The 18,882-nt window shown below is 43.9% G+C and overlaps 1 protein-coding gene across 1 annotated transcript in view; it reads right to left on the minus strand.

The window, feature by feature from the left end:
• LOC146191684 (cell adhesion molecule Dscam1-like) overlaps positions 1 to 18,882 on the minus strand; it is a 396,722-nt gene that overhangs the window by 114,249 nt on the left and 263,591 nt on the right. The window contains exons 5-6 of the mRNA XM_084602201.1: positions 3,902 to 4,048; positions 1,595 to 1,715 (exon numbers count right to left, since the gene is read on the minus strand). Of these exons, the coding sequence (XP_084458327.1) occupies positions 1,595 to 1,715; positions 3,902 to 4,048 (268 nt within the window). The remainder of the gene's footprint in view (positions 1 to 1,594; positions 1,716 to 3,901; positions 4,049 to 18,882) is intronic.

Raw genomic sequence — 18,882 nt, forward strand, 5'->3', positions numbered from 1 at the left:
CCCATATTTCATTAAGTGTTCGGCCATGTAGCTGCCAGCTACCACCTGCCAGAGCCATACTAGTGAAACACTCTATGACTCACAATAACCTCGTACAGATTTCTCATACTAAACTCATACAAATGTCATACAATCTCATATATTTCTCATACGTTCGATGATATTTGTATGAGATGATTTAAGATTTGTACGAGATTAGCATGAGGTTACTTTGATTCATAGGGTTTTTTTCACTAGTTCACGTGGTTTTCCGCTTACAACGTCGACAACGCCGACGCTAGTGTTTTTACGAGAACGGGGCCTTTAAGGATGTCAAGTTTATAAATAAATAAATAAATAAATAAATAAATAAATAAATAAATAAATAAATAAATAAATAAATAAATAAATAAATAAATAAATAAATAAATAAATAAATAAATAAATAAATAAATAAATAAATAATGAGCTATTAAAACCTACCTTCATCATTGTAAGAGCTAATTAGTGAGTCCCGACTGAGTTAAGCATGAATCACCCACATATTTTTCTACCTAAGCATTACTTATGCGCATTTTTATAGGTATGATTTAGTCTGTAAGTGCAATTGTAAGTGGAAACGCCTACTTCTGGACAGCTGTGAACCATGTGTATACCTTTGTGAGAGCTCGCAATAGGTTTACTGGTACCCCACAAACCTACAATCACTGCGCTGGTCTTGCGGAGGCTCAAGTTAATCAGTTCAACATTCACTCCGTAACTGCGTCATTTACTCATGGTACAATGTGTTCAGCAGTGAAATTCTAAAGGTATTGTAAGATCTGAAAAAAAAAAAAATTTAGTGACTACTCACTGGCAATCATTGATGTACGGCCATACGTCAACAAGCTACCGGTAAACGAAAGCTTAAGAGTTTCTACAGAAACAGCCCGGTTTAAGAATATTTCTTTTCCTGAACTAGGACTTCTTTCAAAGCGCAAAATTTCAGTGGAACCTGTACAGGTTTCATTTGTAGTCGTTTTCTGGTTTGAAAGGATACTGATGAGTAGTTACACGCTTATAATTTATACTTTATGAGCCTTTAGCGTCGAAGTACCAGAAGTACTGCAATATTTTTATCCACGAATATTTCCTGAAAACCTAATCAAACGAGTATTTTCGGGATTAGAGGTTCACGAGATATTCTTGTTGTGGGCACCATTTTTGCCTGAGAGCATACATGTGCTAGGTGGGGTTCATTGCATGCCTTTTCTGGCAACGGCTGGTGTCACAGTTGCTCTGGCAACCAACGTGTCACAAACGCGCTTTGTGCTAGACTCTGACAATCGAGTGAATGTATTTACTAATATATATAGAAAAGAAAAACTGCAGGTGTGATGAAGAAGTTACTTCTGCATCCCACAGAATGCCGATGAAAGTGAATTGTTTTCGTTTTTTTTTTTAGTTTTGTTTTATCATTAGAAGAAACAAAGGTATGAAAATGTTTGCTTTAGAAGCAGTCTGTAAATAATTCAGCATTAAGCATTCTGGACATGGTTCCGCTTGTTACAGCCTCAAATACGTCACCTGGACGCACGCTACAGTGTTGGTCGTGTTTTGAGAAGAGGCGGCTCACCGGTAGGACGGGATGGGATAGCCCTGGGCCGCACATGCCAGCTCCACAACGTCCTGGCCTTCCACGGCGTGGACAAAAGGGTGGCTGTCGGTGATTTTTGGAGACGCAGCACCTTGCGGTTCTGGAGTGTGCACGCAAGAGAATGGAGGAAGCGTAAGAAAAAGAAAGATTAGGTCGTCCTCAGTAGAAGCTTTTGTGGCGCTCCTGATACTTGAGAGACGAGGGTTACAAATGGTTGGAATAAGTGGGAGTGAGGGGGGCGGGGGGGGGGGGGGCGGAGTTGTTTCGTTTGAAAGGCCATTTCCCTTTAATCAAGCATATTTATCAAAAGAACCATGAAGCAATCGTTCACACACAAGTGGAGAGAGAACGTTGAAAACGAATAAATTGGATGAGGTTACTTATGTTCCTCAATCAAGACCGAGGAGAATTGTAAGCCTTCAGGGGTTAGCGCTTGCTTCTCGCGCAGCGGAAGAGAAGGAATTCAGAAAGAAAAAAATGTCACAAAATGAGGAATGGCAAGCAATTCACTTTTAAAATGAAGATACACAGCACTCGTATCACATGCACATAATAGTAGACAAATGTTTTGAAACAGTTACACAACAAACTATATATATATATATATATATATATATATATATATATATATATATATATATATATATATATATATATATATAGTTTCAAAGAAAACTTAAAAATATTCCTTCTTGAAGTGTAAAATATTGGGAATTTTTTTCTTGTAAATGTTTGCACACATTACAGACATATTTATAGATTTATTCCGCCGGCCGTGGCCCTATGTGTGGTAATATATCAAACGCATCGGTAAATAGGTTTAATCAAAGACAATAGTATCCATGACACACTTTTAAAAAGGCAGCATAAAAGCAAGTGGTCAATAAGTGAAAACTCTAAAAGGCATGCATATTTATTCTATCGGTTACTATAACCATGTCCTGTAGCAACCCATATAGCAACATGCAGCAGACTATCTAAAACCATCTTTCCAGCAGCCTCAAGTATACATGAAAGGCAGCCAGCGTTTCGCTTTTCATTTCATTGTAAGGCGCAGGTTCGGCTCACTAGAACAATGTGGGCCACAGATGATTACAGATTTGGTATTTTCAGGCTGGAACACCCATTTCTTGACCTATTTTATTCTATAACCATAAAGCGAACACATCAAGGAAAGACCACTTTTTGTGGTGAAGTCTTATCATGTAAGCGGGCCGTTGTCATGATATATTGCTCAAATGTGACGAAGCCTTTAAAACTTCTCAAACAATGGAGGAAGAGACAAAAATATGTTGTGAATTTGGTAAATTTATCATTTCCAGGTTTCTAATGATGCGTGCTTATTTATATTATTTCCCGATATCACAAAGAGCTAGCTCATTTCTTTTTCTTTTTTTTTTTTGATAACCCTGTTTATTCTGTTCTTGGCTTCCTTTTATTTTTTAGCCCTCCTCATTTTTTGCACAGGCTGAAAACTGTGCGCAGTGTTCACGATGTGCCAAAAAACGGGTGCGCTCAGACAAGGCAAAGCCGGTAGCCTCATCGGCTACTGCGTAATTGAAGGAAATTTTCAACCGTAATAATATCTTTTTCTTATAGGGCATGCATTTGCAATACAAGCCTCAGTATCGACGCATTGTATACCACCTATACCTTTTCAAATGCGTGAAATGCTTCGTGTATTCAGTGATTTTTGTGGTAAAATTCATCCACCTGCCTTCGTTAATTTGCATTTTCTTCAGCATTAGGTAATAATCACCTCGTCGATGTGGTAATTAGAGATCAAATATTGTCGGGATGAGAAGAGCACCGGTATTTTCTAAGTCGCAGCTCATCATCCAGGTGTGCATATCTTGAGGCACCCCAGCTTGTTAGTCCTCCCTTAGGGGCAGCGCCTGTTAGGCTACATTATAGGAAGGGCAGAGAGGATTGGGAAGGTTTGCAAAATTTGGTGAATATTGGATAATGGAAGAGTAGGCTGGAGCGTGGTATACAGGGAAGCGCACATGCAACTAGATAAATTGGAACGAAACTCAAAGAAACGAATACAATTCTGGGCCGAAGTTATAGAACCGCTAATGATGGAAAACGTCACACTGACTTTGGTTTTACGCTAAAGCGTTTAGGATTATTTGTATTCTATCTGACGGCCCTCGTGAAGTCCAGTGCGGCTGAATGTTGCCACCACGATCCGTCGATACATCGCAGCAGCATGAAGTCTACGTCGTGAGAACTAGTGTGCCGTAATTTGGGGTTCGGCTGTTATGGCTTTTCCCACGCACTCACCTTGAATGATGAGCCGGCCGGAGGAAGTGCTGGTGACCACCTCGTTGGTGAGCTTGTGCCTTGTTTTGCAACGGTAGCTCCGCAGCCGGTCCCCGGATTCTGCGCGCCTCACGTAGAGCTCCCCGGTGGGCAGTACGCTGTACCGGCCTGCAAAATCGCAGAGCAGGTACCTCGTTGATTTGTTGCCGAAATGTAGTGGAAATCAATAACATAGTAATGGAAAAGAAGACCGTAATGCGTACAAGCCATACTGAACACTCTAAGCGAAATTGGGTTTATTCACATACTTGCTCTAAATTGTACCCGCAAGAACGGCATCGATATGCTATTGTGTGATAACGTATAAAATGTTATCCAAACGGTACGAGGAAGCCTATAATACTAATTCGCAGGAGCGGCATCGAAAGCAAAAAAAGACAAAACAATTTCAGGTGATTTCGCTTTATGCGACATATATATTTATATTAGCAGAGCAAAGAAATCGCTCAATTGAAGAGACTGCAGTGGTAGCGCAGAAATTGCCATTCGCTTTTGTGTCATTGATTAAAGACGCCTGCAAAATCTTCTCCTGCTTCACCGATGCGCCACGATGAAGTTATGTGGACCCCCATGCAAGATATGCTCGCCTCCATGACGCCTTTGAATACTGATCTGTATCCCGCCTTTTCTACAGTGACGTGAAACATTTTTTAGTTTGTCGTCTGCGGACTATCGCATTGCTTTCACAGATTGGTACAAAATACTAAACGCGGTGGCCGACATCTCTGCCTATGGTGCTTGTAAAACAATAATCTAGGCCAGGGGTTCCCAAACATTTTTGCCTCACGGAACCCTATGTACTGCACAAAGCACCTCCCCCCCTCCCCCGCCCCTGTCATCGCGATTAGGCGATGTTCCTGGTGCACTGACCCCTCCTATTTTATTTCTCATTTATTTAGTTCACTTTTGTAAGCATTTGTTTTCTTTCTTACTTTTAACAATATACCTTTTATCAAATGCACAGCTCTCTCGCTCATGAAAGGATGAAAAAAGTAGGCAGAGGGTTAACCTTGCTAAACTCAAGTAACCACAGCATATGCGACGGCGTGTTTAACTCGATCCGTCCGTCTTCGTCTCTGTGCGGCAAGCTCTCTGCTAGCTACGTTCCCTGGATGATCGGAGTCGACCTATCGCAGTCACTGTTTTTTTTTTTTTTTTTTTCGTGCAAATCGGCTCAACTGCAGCGTCATCGAAACGGCCGTAAAAACGCTCAATCACACAATCATACTTTTTCGTCTTGCCTTGGCTAACTACGCTGTCCGCCACACGCCTTCAGCCCCATGCGCACGAGTGGGCTGGCGACGCGCTGTATCTTTGTGTTATGAGAAGGTTTGATCTGCCGACCATGCCTATACAGACGGCCTGAAAATAAAAAATAAAATAGAATAAAAAAAAAAAGCTCTAGCTAAAAATTCGGTTTCAATGAACCACACAGTGTGCCTGGTCCGCTCGCGTAGAATTTAATAAGTATTGTTGAATATTCTACTGTATTGCATTGTATTGATTTTTATGGCATATTCGCAACTAAGGCTATCATGCGCCAAACACAACGTTAGGTGTGTGCTGTGATAAGAAAATGTTTTTGAGAAAAGTGTGAGGTTTTTGTTTACCAGGTACATTTCTTGAAAAAAAGTTTATAACACATAAAAATTTTATAACAAATTTTTTTCCTGCAGAAGGCTAGGATGGATTGGAACGTAGGCAAAAGTGGGATAGCTAAAGTGGTGGGTGGGAAAGAGGGGGAGCTAGTTTTGTGGGAGCTCACGGAAGCCACCCAGGCAGCCCGCGGAACCCCTGGGTTTTGCGGAACTCAGCTTCAGAACCCCTGATTCGGGCAATGGCATCACTGTTTTCTCGACGCTCTCGCGGCACAGCAGAGGGGAGATTTTTCTTTTTTTTTTTATTTGAGCGTGAAGGACGAAACCGTGGCTGCCCATTTATTTGCGTTTAATCAGGAGTGCATGTTCGATCTGCAATTTAACAAATTTAATAGGAAGATTATTGCTCACTGATCCCGCATGCGTCAGTGAACATCGGCTGGTTACTGAATGACTCCACTTATTTTCTTATCGTGTTATTGACTCTTACAGACCCATAAGGTTGGTTACCAGTAGACATTCACGCAGTTGAAAGACGATTACAATAAAAGAGACTTTTCTTTCTTCGCGTATCCGTAATTAAACCTCGTGGCAAGCCTACCTCACTGAAACGTTGTCGTACTATAGATTATGTGAGAGACTCCACAGAGCCGGGGAACACAGGTTCAGTCTATGCCGCGGTGCTCGCGTTTCGATGAGGGCGAAACGCACATGGCTCGCCTACAGTGCGGTGTCAGCGCTTGGGCAAGAGTCGCAAGCAGTCGAAATTATCCGGAGCCCTTCACTACAATATCCTTCATAGCCGAATCAGGAAATAAAGGCAAATAAGCAAGCGTATTGACTTAACGAGTGTTCGAGTCTGGTGTCCTCGACGTCATAAGTAGAACAACGCAGCTTCCGCCGTCCCCGGTAGATCACGTTTTATGTGAAGTTCGCAGTATCAAGGGCGTTCCACATCCGCCGCTATGGTGCAAGGTAGAGCTGGCGAACACTCTCACGAATATGGTACACGTAACAGATACACGTAAGAAAGTACATGGTTAAACATACGTAGCTGTAGCAGAGCGGTTGTGCACCGGACACCACGTTCGGTGGTCGTGGGATCGGATTCCACCAGAGACATGCGGTTGTTTTTAAGGCGAAATCAATTAATGGCCCAAACTCGCGGCCATGGCCTTGTCCGTCCGGCCACTAGAAGTGTCACACTTCTTCGCGAGATTGTAATGTCATCATCTGGTGACGTCATCGGCCAGCATACCCCGAGGAAGATAGTTCAAAATAAATAAATAAATCCTGTCTCCACCATTAATCGAATCTCCATCACTTGGATCCCAAGCCGAGCGCTTTAACCAACTGCGCCACACCCGGGATCGTGAAACCAATATATTTCTCCTTGTCTACAATGAGGATGATAGTAGCGATGACAATGACGCTGCAGTTAATGATATGATAATGATGACATTAGCAATCATAATGACGATGCATTTAGTTGCTAATGATAATGAGAGCGAACGTGATGCACCGTGTGCACAAGCAACGCTTAGGCTTTCGCATTTTGTAGGCTTCCACAGTGCTCTCGGAATGTTTTTTCTTCTGCTTGCTAGCCAATTATTTGCATGATTAACTTTTACTCCACATTCACAAACACAAAGAAGATAATGCATTTTTTTATGTTTTCCTTTGCGTCAGTGGCTGCGCACTCGTTCGTTACGTACAGTCGTGAGCAAAAGTGGTATAAAAAATGCAGTCGGTGGTAGGAATCACCCCTCTGAGGGCGACTTCTACGTATATGGACCTCACGCCTGAGTAGAGACTCAGTCTTCGTATAGCTCCGCTTCCCAAACGTATGCATCCAAAATATGATACAGAGCGCAGAGCCGACCAAGCCCGGCAACTCCACAAACGTTTTACTGGTCGCCCTGACGTTACATACACAGATGCTTCCCACCAACCCCTTCGCCCCGCTATGGTTGCGGTTGCATTGGCACCGCACCGAAACTGGCACAACGCCTGCAGCGTCCTCAGCGCCGCAACTGTTACCACCACGGAAGAGGTTGCCATCGCGTTAGATCTGACCGACCCCTCCACCAAAGTAGTCGTTAGCGATTCCCAACAGGCAATTCGTAACTTCGATGCAGGTCGTATCTCCCGACAGGCGCACACTATCCTCCGTTCTCTCCCCTTACCGTCTATACCTCGTCTTCTCATATGGGCCCCAGCCCATGAGGCGCTCAGCGGGAACGCACAGGCACATGCTCTATCTAGCCCGAGGACTCAGCTACCGGGCGGAGCACCCGCCTCAGCCTGCCGCTTCCTCTGACACTGCCTAAGGCACTCATTTACGCCTTGTTACATACACGGACATCCTCCAGCATTATCGGCTCGAACGGTGTCTATACCCCCATGCACACCGGGAACTATCCCGGCGCGAGGCCATCCACTGGCGCAAAATACAAACAGGTACCTTTCCCAGCCCATGGCTATATAGCAAAATTTTCCCAAATCTTATTGTACCTATACCTGCAAATACTGCTCACAACCGGCCACATTCATTCACATGGTGTGGACATGTATACGACACAACGCAGACAATACAGCTACAACGGATGCGTGGGAGTCCCTCCTGCGTACCACCGAGCTCGCTCAACAGCGCCAGCTCATTTTGCGCGCATTGGAGGCCGCAGAGTCCCAAGGGATCCCTGCTGACCTTCTCTAAGCAGTGCAACCAGTCTTTCGGCTTATTGCCCTTCTTTGGGAGTAAATAAAGAGCTTATCATGATCATCGGTGGCAGAGCTCGGGAAAACTGAATCTAAACGCCATCTAGCGACAGCGACACGGACAGCGATAGCGACACACACATGTCGATAAAATGGGGCACCACAACGATTGTCTCGACTCCATATAGCTGCCGCTAAACAGCGTTGCAAAGCAGTTATCTCTAGCTCCACCGGCGGCTGCGTGTTGTATACCCATTTTGCTCACGACTGTATCTTGTGGCCAAAATTGGCCTAACTAACTTTGGGACACTACACCAACTATAATGAATGAAGCTTGAGAAATTGAGTCGCATGTTTGCATCGAACCACATAATACATGTGCTAATGTAACTCACTAAGTGACACCCGGTGTTTTGTTCTTTTTCGTCACTTGCAAACACGCATTATAAATGTTGCTATAAATGGGCACTATATAGCTCTGCACTACTTTCGGAGCTGGGTTTCGCAGCAAGGTGGGCATAATGTATGTAACTGACCTGGCCCTGAATAGCTGATTGTTAATGAAAATAACGAAAATAATTTTTTTGTTTTTATTTTTGAATTTAATTTAGTAACGCATAGCTAAATTGAAGGCTCTTAACACAAAAGGTAAGCCGCGTCTCTATATTTCATATTCCATCACATGGTTCAAAATTTAGAATGTTAAAAATTCGCTTTGGGAGCTAGTTGAGTTGGCTTTCCTAAATTGGATATTGCAGTCTTGGTAATGTTGAAAAAGCCATGATAAATTATACGTCATAAAACACACAGTCGGCATCTGTACTTGATGAATAATAGAAAAAAAAAGTAAAATACTCGTTTCTTTTTGCGCAGTGCGAGAAAGCCAACTCAAGGACCTTTCAAACGAGAAAGTAAAACAACACCGCACGAACGAAGACATGACAAACGAATGGACGCAGTCGGGTGCTAACTCAGTAAACAGGTACCCCTCTCGGTGTTCACTCGCTCGTCCATCCTTCGTTTGTACTTTGTATTTTATTGCGAAAGCAATATTACGCGCACTTTCAAGCCTTCGCGTGACTCGGCCGCAATTACGTCTTACCCACGTGACAATGTGACGTCACACCCCACGTGACACATGGGCTGGCAGGAGCTGCCCACTTGGGTCTCTCGTTACACATGGGACAGTTATGTCAGAATCAGCCAGCTAGAACCCTGGCATTCACGTTACCCCTATAGGCCCCTAAGGCCCGTTCATATGGGTTGGATAAAGCGGGGCTTTATATGTGGGCTGAGGAAGAAGAAAAAGAGAAGTAGAAGAACGCTCGGTCACCCGCAGCTAATGCTTTTTGAATGTCCAAGTCGGCAATAAAAAAAAAAAAAGCTTTCCCTCAATATTTGGTTCAGCAGCGTTGAACCCTTGCAATGTTTTGAGTATGAATCACGAACGCTCCTATATACTTATACTCGGCTTAGGTAAATTGAAACGTGCATTTTGAAGCTCGAATGAAGATATTTCAAATTTCACTCTCCATTGAAGTCGGCAGCCTTCACCTTCGCTATAAGACATTGTCCTCAATTGAAAAATAATATAGCTGATTAGATAAACTAAATTATCTATTCTTGTGAAAATCGTACATGACGCCCACCGCCACACAGACTGCACAGAGGTGTCTCTCGCCATTCTTGAGATACATATATGGAAATGGTTAAAAACAAAACTATACCAACTGTACGTTGCGTCGGTACTTTCTTTCATGCTCTAAAAATTATCTGGCCAGTAGATATGCAGTTTCAGCTTCTCCTTGCGGCGTCTAATTTTTATTTGCTACTCTGTTTGTATAAGTGGAGTGAATGAATCCATTCATTTCAAGGGTTAAATTTCAACGTTAACCATTGATATGTATAATTAATAAATACACATACAAACCTTCTAAACGGTCCTAACCCTACATTCAAAACTGAAACGCTTTTAGCTCGGTACACTTAGACGAACTTCGCCGGCAACCGTAGCGAACATGAGATCAAATACAATGCCGAATATGGAGCTGAAACGTATTTGTTCATTCCGAAATTCCGGATAGAAACCTCCAGTCTCTTTAAAATGGTACCCAGGAGACAGTCCCGCATATCTGTGTTCACGGCTTTTAACGCTGACCTAGTACGAATTTTATTCACTAGAATGTTCCTGAGAATGGTGTATACTCAGTGTTTAGCTTTCCTCAGTGGCCGTATGACGGCTCTTGGAAGGAAATTAATCATTAATTTCTCCATTATTACGTGCGCGCATTTCTTTGGTGTGTTCCCTGAACGTTTAAAGAAAATAAACATTTCCGCACCGCAGTTCTTGAGCTGTGTTCAAAACATTGAAAGCGTAAGCAGGGCGGCTTCGTTTTTCGGCACCTAAGAAAACTCGGCACCATCGCGAGCAGCGTTTTGCTTCTGACAGCCTCTCTCGCGCAGTGACTCCACGCGGTGGATTTGTCATCTTTGATCTGTTAATTCTCCGCTTCCGAATGTCCTAACCCAACTAGTGCTAGTAGCTATGCCGTAATGGCTACGCAGTATAGTCAACTGTGTCAAAAGGTCGAATGCCTCGACTATATCCCCAGTGGATGCTTCAGGTTTGGGCGCATGAAGATGTGAAAGCAGCCAAGCTGGATTAACTCTATGCCAAGGACGACGAGGAGCAAACCAGTACTGTGATATGCATCAAACGCTTAAGTGCAAGGACGCCTAGCACGCAATCAAGGATTACAAGACAACCCGACTGATCGTGCTGACACTCTAAGCACCAAACAAACGCTGGAGTCAATAGTAAGGAATAGTATGAGAATAGTAAGGCAAGCCGAGCACGATTACAGAAAAGAAAAAAAAAAGCATATTATGCGGCAGGGTTTTCAAGACACGAGAGCTCCGAGAAAAACCATATGGACTGCTAGCGTCCAAGAACAGGAGCACACGAAGGTGGGAAGAAGTACAAAAAGCAAAATCGTCTGTGCTTATGATTTTCCGGCCAAGCATACTACCTATACGGTTAGCTCGTTTAGTGCTAGACCACACTGCGCATAACGAAGAGAATGAAGGGAATTAATTCAAATGAATTAACCGCAGAACCGAAAACGTAAGTACTCCAGCGCGTTTCTTAACGATTGATAATCGATCATTAAAATATAGGGGGAACAACGAGCATGATAGCAGCTGCTACCACTCCGTCTCAAAGGGGACGCTCTTATATTGTATCCATTCATCCGATACTAGTCTTTTTCTCGGACTTTTCTGTGCAACTCACTAAGAGGTAGTTTACTCTGAATCTTTTTACGCAATTACATCCAAAGACCATATCATGCTTTCTTGCCCATGCTTCCTCGCAGTTAAGGTTACGATTGCCGGCAATAAATTGATCCTCACTGCCCGGAAAGGCAGCATCAATTATTTCAAATTCACCCACTGGTACAATCACACTCACGAACACATTTACGAGACATTAATCTGTGAAGGCTCCAGGACTCGATTTCGTCACGAAGAAAACCAGCCGAACTAGGAAAAAAAATAAAGAAATGGCCGATAGAGACGCCAGATAATGATGACATAGCAGTAATGAATTACAGTCTGAGTGGAACAATTTCTCTGCTTGGAAACTCGTCCTTCCCACCGTGTTCGTACATGGTTGAGGGACGGCGCGGTCCCTAGACAGGCGAATGTCAGCCGGCAAGCAGCCGAGGCCCGAGCTCCGAAGCGCTTTGTCTTAATTCGGCGGCAAAAGCTGCGGTCCGATGGCCCGAGATCGCGACGTCGTGGGCGGGGATCGACCGTGAGGCAGAAAGAGAGAAAAAAGAACGAAATAAGGACTGCCTCCTCAAATAGGGAATAATGTGTTGCGCGCGCTTTTGGCGAAATTCCCCTCCGCGCTTTGAGAACACTAATCTCGGAGGCCAGTTGCCGGATGACGACGACAGCGAAGCGGCATGGCCCCTCGCGTGTACAGCTCGGAACTTGACGCGCTAATGGGCCGGTGATTTATTCGAACGCGCTGATCATGGTGTGTCATTAATCACGTGCGCACAAAAGAAAAAAAAAAACGCTGGCCTCCGTGATCAATGTATGTCTGCCGTGCCTTTGGGGCGGGAACACTCTTGTAGATCACCAAATCGAAACGGCACGAAAGAAAGACATGTGAGGCCTGTTCTATTATTTTAATATTTTTATCGCTCTTTCTCCTCTATCCAATACATCTTGTCGTCGGAAGGAACAAGCAAGGCTTCCGCACCGTTGGCTTTCGTGTCTTCCGATAAAAGAAACGCTTCGGACATAGATTGGCTCAGTGGGGCTAATAGGAACGGGGCATTACACCATTTGTGGGTATAGTGCAGAGGGGAGAAAAGAGCCGTATATTGATCTGAGCTCTGATCCTGGACCTGTTCTGTCGCGAATTTCGACCGCCTGTACCTTTGCCGATCTTCCCTCCAGCCGCCTGCGGTTATGCGCTTTCTCCTTGTCCTTCGCTGTGAATGGCTAACATGAATGTCAAATTGCAGCACTGAGTCTGGCAAGCTCACCATTTTTTATTACATTTCTCAGCAGAATATTTCTCCAGGAAGTTCTAAGTTCCCTGATTTTATGTGATGCTGCAAGCTCATTGTTTTCGTTTTTCGAAATAAATAATTGAGTGGCTCACACTTTGTGCAAACTCAGAAGCGAACTAAACAGAAACATCCCAGGGGTCGCATGCCGCATCTTTAATTGTAAATATCAATCGAAAAACGATTACCACTCATATAAGCGAGACTCCTAAAGTTAAAGTACATCGGAATAACGTCACGGTCGTCCTGTTTCGAGGGCTGAAAGCCGATCGGGAGAGCTATAAAGCATTCATATGTATCATTTCATGGCTGCCATATTTACACTTTCAAGCGCTCATCCAAATATCGCTTTTGAAGTTTACGTGCAGCAAGAAAGGAGTCCCTCTGCATTAAATTGCACGACGTGATATTTTCGTTTTAAAGAAATATTTTCAACACAGGCAAAACCTGCAGCGTCATTCGCGGCGCCTTCGACGCTATCACTACTAGCCTACCCTGAATTTGTCTCATTTCTCTCATCATCAATATCCGGCCTGCAGATAACCGTAGCTTATAGCTGTACTCAAATTGTTCACTCGAGTTTAGCGCAAAAAAAAAAAAAAAAAAAACATAGATGACAGCAGCGAAACATGACTAGGCAGTGAAAAAACCGCATTGTATGTGAAGATCGATAGAAAACGGCCTGACTAGCATCAGTGATGTATCGCAGTGAAGCATGCACAAATTGAAAATTGAACTCAGAGATCTGGTATTTTCCTCCGCTAGAGTGGGTTACGTATAACCATTTAAGACTTGTGGGCATGCAGTGCTCATTTGCGCATCTAACCTTAATTCCGATCATAGCAATGTGCATATTATGTAGTGGCTTCCAACACATGCCGGCGTCATATCAATGTCGTTGGCCTCTGTTTCGCCACGTCCTCTAAAATAGGCCTGTCATCAACCTCGACAAGTAGGACAGAAATGTACAGCGTACCAAGCGAGCAGCAACGTACAGGTGCGGGCATAAGTAAACAGATCATGCTTTTCCATTCAAATTAAAATCACTCCTTCTGCTTTAGAGATAAGAAAACAATATTTGTCCAAGTAGAAGGCACTGGTGTCTACTACCGCTTCGCATATGTCATGGCTGCCAGTTTCAATTATACTATGCACGAAAACATTTAGAAAGAAATAGAGTTCTCCGTTTACTTTTCAACATTTGTCCTCACCGGTACATCTTTTTTCAAGGTTAGTGAGTCTAATAATTATGTTTGCACGTCCTATACAATAGACCACTTTTATCGTCCGTACAACCCATTAGTTTAGTTGGAGGAAGATACCAAAGCTCGCCGATTAAGAAATTTCCTCACATCCTCAAGCCACACAGCTTGGGCTCTCTCAGACTGTGTACTTCTGACGAAGGCTGTAGTAGAAAGCGTGGTCAATACGCTGGACAGAGATAACAAATTTGGCGATAAGCCAATTAAGCTGGTGGCAAGTGTTCAAAGCGTATAACACTTCAACTTTGCGATTACCGTACCACCAGTATCTGTTAGCGGGATTACATACGCGCAACTACTCCCTGCCGGGCCGAAGTGGGGCTTCTACGCTGTTGCTCTTGATATACTAGAGTAGTACAGCTTCGCGACATTTAACCGTCACTTGAGCGCACACTCAAAATCCCGAGGGTGTTTTCCGATTGTAGTAAATGGGGGGTAGGTGGTGCGAGCGAAAATCAGAGAAAACGAGTAGCTAACATTATTTATTATTATTAGGACTGATACGATGCTAATGGATTTTATTTCGAAACATGCAACATACAGTGAAAAAGTAAAACCAAGTATATATTATCCCTTCGTTTAAAGAGAACACAATAAAACGGAGGTCAAACTATAATGCGTATTGTTTATGTTATATCTTTTTATGCTGTTATGGCGTCTTGCTTATTATGAGATCTAAAAATAAAGAGGAAAAGTTATATAAGGCCATTGATATAATATATTCATATTGCCACGTATTCGTGATAATGACGTTGACACAAAAGAGGAGACATGCCCCCTGGCACTGAAATCAATATTGAGTTGGCTTGCGCTTACAAAAGTACGAAGCAACTCGGCGGCGGCGGCTATAACACCAAACGTGCTCGTCGGTCGTCGAATTAAGAATGCCGGCAGAATCCGGAAGCGCTCAATTGAAAGTCGGCAAAGAATCATCTAGGTAACCGGCCGAAGGAACCTGGAAAAGTCTGGAACGATGTGGAAATAATAGTACTTCGCTGCGATCACTCGGGAAATATCTCGGCGCATCTCGCGTTACAAAGAGATAAAGCCACGTCTCTCGACAAGGAGCATGAACATCATTACATGTGCTATAATTACAGTGATAAGGCCGCGTGCTGGCGACTGTTCAGAACAACAAATAAAGATTTCAGTGACTCGCGGCAATATTGGAAGTAGAATTGTTTCTAGCGTTCTAACTGATTTTACGGGATCAGTGTGCTCCTCCTGCTTACTTTCAGAATTAATTAGTTCTCGTCGCCTTTATATACCTATACGCTTTTGGGCAAGGCCATCATGCTGCAGAAAAGTCAACCTATCGTCCACCTGGGTCTCCGCCGGACCTTTGGTCATGAATATATATGCTATACTTAATAGGCATTGCTTTCAAAATACAAAGAAACCTCTTTAGCGTCAAGGGCGGAATCATATACAGCGTAAATGGCATGGAATCACGAAGTGTTCGTGAATGAGCATTATGTTTTCTTTAGAACGGAGGCATCATCACGTGTAACTGCGCGAATCACCACAACGCCAGTACCAACGGTGACGTAAGCCCAAACGAAAAAACATTCGACAAGAACGCCGAATGAAGCTAGCGCGGGAACTCGACAATGCCTGCCGCCCACCCGTTAATTAAAGCGGTTGCTAGCGTGTCACCCCATCAATCTGACGGTGAGGAAAGGGTTGAGTAGCGGAAGGAAAGAGGTGGGAAGCTTCACTACCCGTCACTATCGCAGCGTCTCACTTGCTCATTCTACGCCTAAAACATCAAAGCAGCAAACAAACCTAAAATTCGACCCTCGCGAGTTCTCTCTTCCCGTTCAACTTGTTCGCTCTAGCAACTCTATGTTGGTCTTTCCCAATTAGTACGCGGCACGCCACGACCACCGCCTCCGGCCTTTCAAAAACGGCGCGCTCCAAGGCACGCAACGTGAACGCGCGCCGCTGGCTCACAGTCTGCTTCCGGTTTCAAAGCTGCGCTCTCGGGAAATGCGATGCCCTGAAGGCGAGAAAGTTTCTTCTGGCACAAGCAGCATCATTCCTCAGTTTGTTTGCAAAAAAAGAAACGCTGAAAACGAGCGCTGGCGTCCCAGCCATTCTTTGAGCGCGATATGGGTCTCAGCGCCAAGCTTCGCATGTAGAAAGCTGCTGCGGGAACAGTGAAGCTCTGAACGAGGCGCAGCTTGAGAGGGTGGAAACAAGATTTGCTAACATTCTGCGGGCGACGGCGTGCCTAGGTTTGCACGACAACGGGCTTGTTTGTTAGCCTCTTTACTCGCCTCGATGCGCTGAGGTGTTTGCGAGCTGCTCGCAGAACATAATACTCGACTCAGTCTCATGTTCTGCCGTGTAAGAGGCGATAGGTCCCTGGCTATGCGGGTGCGAACAGAAGTTACTGTAAGGCTGCGCTGTATAGTATATACATGAATGACGTCATTGAATGCATCCGCGTAGGCGGCGATCGGACTTTTAGTGTGCTGAACGTGTGCACCAGAAAGTGTTCCATTGTCAGGCATAGGATTATAATAAAGGGCATTGCTAACTTCAGTGAGAAAAGAGAAATACTGCAATATGAAATTAATCTTAAGATTACAGACTTCTTTATTGGTGAGGATTTATCTGACATCATTAAAAACAAAGTGGCAAAGCATGAAGCAGTACGTTAGAATTAAGAAAGGGAGCCCCAAAGGAGGTCCTGCTAAGTGATAAGATCAAGCTGTAAAGGTTTTTGTACCTTTAGGATGACGCCCCGAATTAAGCTGCCTTATCAGTTGCGCAGCCAGACTGCGGACGGCGCGAAGAAATAACTAGACTGTGCTGCGCGCGGGGCGGGCAATACAGCCGCACGTTACTTACATGAACGGTCTTATACATTCGTTGTGCTTAAGTTGACTGCCCATAGCTTATTTAGCAGCTGCGCTTATCTACAACGTATATAGATCGAACACTGCCCTGGCGTGTGGTGGTTGCAGAAACATGACTTGGTTCGCCTGCTCTAATTCCGTGTCTCGTCCACCAGGACATAATGCGATAATAAACAATTGAAGTGCACTGGCAGCAGTATGCTTTTATTTCTGAATAAAAGGAATAAAAAATACTGGTATCCCCATCCTCCGAAAACACACCAAAAGCTGAAAATAGAAGGGGAACACTTATCTGGATAGCGTTCAAATGAACGTTGACGCTGTGTACCGCCCACCTGGTACATAAGGTGTTAAGCTCAGCAAAGTGAACGAATTTTTGGGCGATCTGCGTGTACAAAACAAAAACTGAATCATTAGCGGAGAATAAAATGTTCTTGATATGATATGGGGCGAGATGACGAGAGTGGTAGGCGGGATCAGGACGCTTCCGCAGCTATGATAGCGGTGTTGTTTGAAACAACTCTTTCGGGAACATGCACGCTTAAAAGGCAGCATTTAACGCGATATAGGCCTAATTTCCTGAAAAGAAAGTGTTTATTTATGATCACATGTGCTTTATGTCCTTCAATGCATATCTCATCATCCCTAATTTGGGAATGACCGCAGGTGCCCTCGCAAAAGCCACAAAAAAATGCAAGAATATAACGAGGTTTCAATACAGCCGACAAACCCGCTTTAATTGAAGAAGTGAAACTTTGCTTCAGCCCCTTCTGAACTTTCGCTCATAGTACTTATTGCAGGTGCGAGTGGTGTTTGGGTGTACTTGAACAGATTGTTCACAAATGTATGAAGATTTTCGTAGCACCCAGTTGAGCCGCTTCCGAAACCTTTAAATGCTGGACATTTGGATGTTCCGCTGCTTCTCCTCGTGTCCCAGTACGTCTAGTAAACCCCAACCCTACAAAACAAATAATTCGCCATAAAACGGAAATTGAGCGCAGTAGGAAAGTAAACCATCGGGCGGCAAATTCAACATTTTCTACTTACACAAACGAAGTACAGAGTTGGGCACTCGTATTAGGGGATGTAGGTAAAAACGGTTCCGGATAAAATGTCCCTGAAAGATTCGGACACGGAAAAAACGTCCCCAGAAGAAGAGGTCCCCCAGAAAGTGGCAACTAGAAAACAAATACGTCCCTTAGGCAAACATGGGTACTAAGAATGAATTTTTCTAGAACTGATATCGCAAAAAAAAAAAAAAATCAGTTTAGTACATTGTTTTTGGCTGAAAGCCATCATCAGAACTGATCCTTCTAGACAGTCTACGTACTTGACATACAAGAACAGCAGAAGGCAATGTGAACAAGCATAGCGAAGAAGTCCGTCTCAACATGCCATCTGGCATGTTTTAATCAGTGTGTGTTCCGGAGCTCCGAAGCTTATTATTACAATTAGCACTCAATAATACAAACGCAATCAGCTGGTTGATATTACGAATTGAGAAAGATACCCCAACTCAGAGCGTGGTGTTTTTTGGGAACCTGAAACCGAAGGCTTCATTGTAACGCCCTCGCATACTGCAGGATTCCCGCTTTGTTTCCGGAGGTTATGGAGATGCTGCACTAAGGAAGGTGGTCATTTACCATGCTTATACTGAAACACCGTTCCAAACATCCGGCCTGACGAGCTGGAGCGTGTCCTTTCTCCCGCAAAAAAAAAAAAAAAAAAAAAAAAAAAGAGAGAGAGAGCGAGAACAAAGCGGGGTCACTGTTTTCGCTACCATCATTTGTTCTAGTTGTTACAAACGTCTTGAATCCGTTCGGTGTTTAGCCACTCCAACTCGACAAGCGCTGTATAGCACACATTATTGCAGCTCGCCACGGGGAAGCATGATCTACAAGAACTACAACAGGTAAA

This window comes from Amblyomma maculatum, chromosome 4 (genome assembly GCF_055883805.1).
Source record: "Amblyomma maculatum isolate TAMU_Amacu chromosome 4, ASM5588380v1, whole genome shotgun sequence".
NCBI lineage: Eukaryota > Metazoa > Arthropoda > Arachnida > Ixodida > Ixodidae > Amblyomma > Amblyomma maculatum.